The sequence below is a fragment of the Frankliniella occidentalis genome, unplaced genomic scaffold, assembly GCF_000697945.3.
Source record: "Frankliniella occidentalis isolate FOCC.00 unplaced genomic scaffold, Focc_3.1 Scaffold29, whole genome shotgun sequence".
Classification (NCBI taxonomy): Eukaryota; Metazoa; Arthropoda; class Insecta; order Thysanoptera; family Thripidae; genus Frankliniella; species Frankliniella occidentalis.
The window spans coordinates 362,908-365,959 of record NW_026267159.1 but is presented as its reverse complement, the minus strand read 5'-3'; the positions used below and the strand labels follow the sequence as shown (position 1 = coordinate 365,959).

The window sequence follows — 3,052 nt, the reverse complement described above, 5'->3', positions numbered from 1 at the left end:
TCCAACTATCTGCCCTCAATTATCAGATGATCAGTCCACATATACGGACTGGAATGCGAGGAGAACTGTACTGGATAGACACTTGGAAAATCTCAGGTTCATGATATCCTTCTTTGAAAATAAGACTGATTGCAGACGGTCTCAGCAGTTGCATCACTTTGGTGAATTTTATTCCTCTGAGATGTGTTTGAAAAGCAGAGCGTCTGCTTGCGACAACTGTGAGGCTAAGGTAACTGGCATGAATTATTTAATTTCATCTTCAATATATTATGTGATTTCTTGTAAAGAAATTGTGTGTTGCTGTGAAATTACAAATTTAATTTAACATTTTCAGGGTCAATATACTGAAACTGATGTAACAGCAGAAGCTCGGGCAATTGTGAAATTTGTTAAGGACAAGTGCAACGGATCAGGGCCCAAATTTAATTTCTCTCTCCTACATAGTGTTGATGTCTTCAAGGGAAGCAAAGTGAAAAAAATTGTTGAAGCAGGTTAGCATTCTTTTACATTACACTAGCCTCATTTGTTTTGTCATATATATTTTTTATTTCAATATTCTTGAATTTTACCAGAACATCATTTGCATCCTATGCATGGCATGGGTAAAAAATGGATGAAAACTGATATTGAGAGGTTGTTCCACAAGTTAGTTATTGAAGATTATTTAAAGGAAAGCCTTCACACCAACCATCTAGATATGACCAATGCCTATTTGAAAGTTGGAACAAAAGCTGGCATGCTATTTGATCAAAACTTCAAGGTATAACCCATATACATCTACCAATCCATGCCAATCCACATGTATTGTTAATAGTTAGTGGTGCTTCATATATATTTTCTGCTTCTTTCAGATGATGTTCCCAATGAATGGACCCGGAAGTAAGGACGTAACTGAAGTGGAAGACACTACTAATGATCAATCTGATCAGGAAATGGAGGAAATTCTTAGCCTGTGTTACACTGAATTATCAGAAAAAGTCCAGGCTATGGCGGATTCTATGGGTGTTAGCTCTGCCTCCATTATGAATCTTGAGGTAATAATTCTCCCATTTGCAATTTCAAAACTATCAAGACTTTTACTACCGGTAATTTTTTTCTTATTATATCTACATCTATATTTTTGTCAGGCCGTGCGCACCATGTCTCAAGAATTGCCTGAAAATGAGGAGGAGATGCTGAAAATACCCCATGTCACAAAAGCCAACTTCTTAAAGTATGGAGATGCCTTATTGGAGGTGACCCAGGAGTATGCCAAGAGAAGAAACGGTATGTTATCACACTCAATGGGAACAGATTGTGAGCCTTTTTTGCTGTCCATAAATTATAAAAGCTTTTGTTTTTTGTACAGCTCTTTTAGCTAAACGGGAAGAAGACAAAGTGAGGGAAGCCTTTGCAAATGGCATTGAAGACTGGGACGATGATTTTGATGGTGGCGCCAATGACAATGAACAGGAGTCGCCATATTTCGCATCACCAAGTGGAAGCAAACGGGGAGGATTTAAAAAGAAAGGTGGTTTCCGTAAAGGAAAGAAAACGTGGAAGAAAAGGTGGGGAGTCTAATATGTAATAGTATTGTTTCATACTCTGACATTTGATTAGTTTAAAACGTTCGTGCTTTACTGGTTACAGCCGAGGAGGTAGCTCAAGGAGTAGGGGATCTTCTAGTGGTTCAAGCAGTCGTGGTTCATCTTCAAGCAGAGGAGGAGCTAGTAGTCGTGGTGGGAAGAAAGGTTCCAGCAGCTCAGGGCCAGGCATTATGAAAATGCCCAGTTCTCGTTCATTTTTGGGTGCGCCACGCGTATCCTCGATTTAACTTGAAATTTGTAACTAATTTTTTTGTGATAAGAATCATCAGGGTACTTGCTGTAAACCTGTAAGGTGATGTAGTTTAATGTGTTTGTTATTTCATTATTAATAATTGTATGTGCTTTAAGTTTCTTTTAGAAAGTAACTTTTTCAGTAACAGTTTATTATTTACATTTCTTTTTCCTTTTGAACTATGGTGTTTGATATAATAGCATTGATTTACTTTCATTCAAACCTAACAAATTGCAAAGCAACAAATTACCTCTGTAGTGTGTATGAACTGTAAATAGGTACCCATGATATTTATTTTAATTTATCTTTCTACCTGTAACATTATTATACAAAGTCACTGATGGCCAAATGTGTGCCCCTGTGTATTGATACCAGTACAAACCCACCCAGAAATGAAGATCGATTCGACGTCGAAACGACGCCGAATCGATGTAAAAATGGTCGAATCGACGGCGACATGACGTAGATTCGACTTTCATTTCTAGTTGGGAAACTACATCTAAAATTATCTGAAGCGAGTTGTTTGAATTGTGGTCAACTAGCAATAATTAAAAGAGACATTCGTACGGCTTTTGTATTTATTTTCCAACATCAGTCGGTCGCAGATCAAAAGGGTAGTAGGCGTGTGAAGAGGTCCAGTGTGCCGGTGGTGCAGCCGTCGAACATCCTGGCGCAGATGTCGACGGGGTCCCGGGCGCCGCGCACCTGGCGGCCGGCTCGCTCCGCGGCGTGGAACTCGTAGTCCTCGTGGCGCAGCACTGGCTCGCGTGTGGCGGATGGGCTGTATGGCCAAGGGACAGAACCACGTACCATTCGTCTCGTTATTTTTTAGGAATGTGGTAATTTTTTTTTTCAACGCCCTTCAGTTGAGGGCTGATAAGTGCAGCATATTGGACGCCGGTCATAACATTACCCCACCAAAACAAAACGACGGCGTCTACGGAATACATTTTTTAAAACGGCATCCAAAAGCAAGAGCACTGAAATTAGTGCCCCGAGGGAGATCATTTTTTGAACTCAATGGGAGCGCCACGGGTGCGTCGGTCCTTACGTGAGCACGACGTGCAGGAGCTCGCCGAGCAGCCCATCGTGCCTCAGGGAGAAGGCCGCCGCCTCGCAGACCGCCTTGAGCAGGCACTGGCGGCCCTTGCCCGCGCCCGCGCCCAGCTGCTCGACGGCGACCTGCAGGGTGTCGTACAGGTGCCAGCGGGAGGGCAGGTGCTCGCTGGGGGCG

At 42.2% G+C, this 3,052-nt stretch overlaps 2 protein-coding genes across 3 annotated transcripts in view; one reads left to right on the top strand and one right to left on the bottom strand.

Moving 5' to 3' along the window:
• Window positions 1–2,382, top strand: part of LOC113202314 (recQ-like DNA helicase Blm) — an 18,739-nt gene extending 16,357 nt beyond the window's left edge. For both annotated transcript variants that reach the window (XM_052265724.1, XM_052265723.1), the window contains exons 13-19: window positions 27–229; window positions 335–491; window positions 573–760; window positions 852–1,034; window positions 1,128–1,266; window positions 1,349–1,547; window positions 1,630–2,382. In XM_052265724.1, coding sequence (XP_052121684.1) covers window positions 27–229; window positions 335–491; window positions 573–760; window positions 852–1,034; window positions 1,128–1,266; window positions 1,349–1,547; window positions 1,630–1,813 — 1,253 coding nt within the window. In that variant the 3' untranslated portion in view covers window positions 1,814–2,382. The remainder of the gene's footprint in view (window positions 1–26; window positions 230–334; window positions 492–572; window positions 761–851; window positions 1,035–1,127; window positions 1,267–1,348; window positions 1,548–1,629) is intronic.
• Window positions 2,379–3,048, bottom strand: LOC113202325 (uncharacterized; the record flags this gene model as incomplete). The annotated part of the gene is made up of 2 exons (XM_026416503.2): window positions 2,379–2,599; window positions 2,870–3,048. Coding segments are annotated over 2 exons (354 nt in total), but the record flags the coding sequence as incomplete, so codon positions are not given.
• Between the last annotated feature and the right edge of the window lie 4 nt (window positions 3,049–3,052).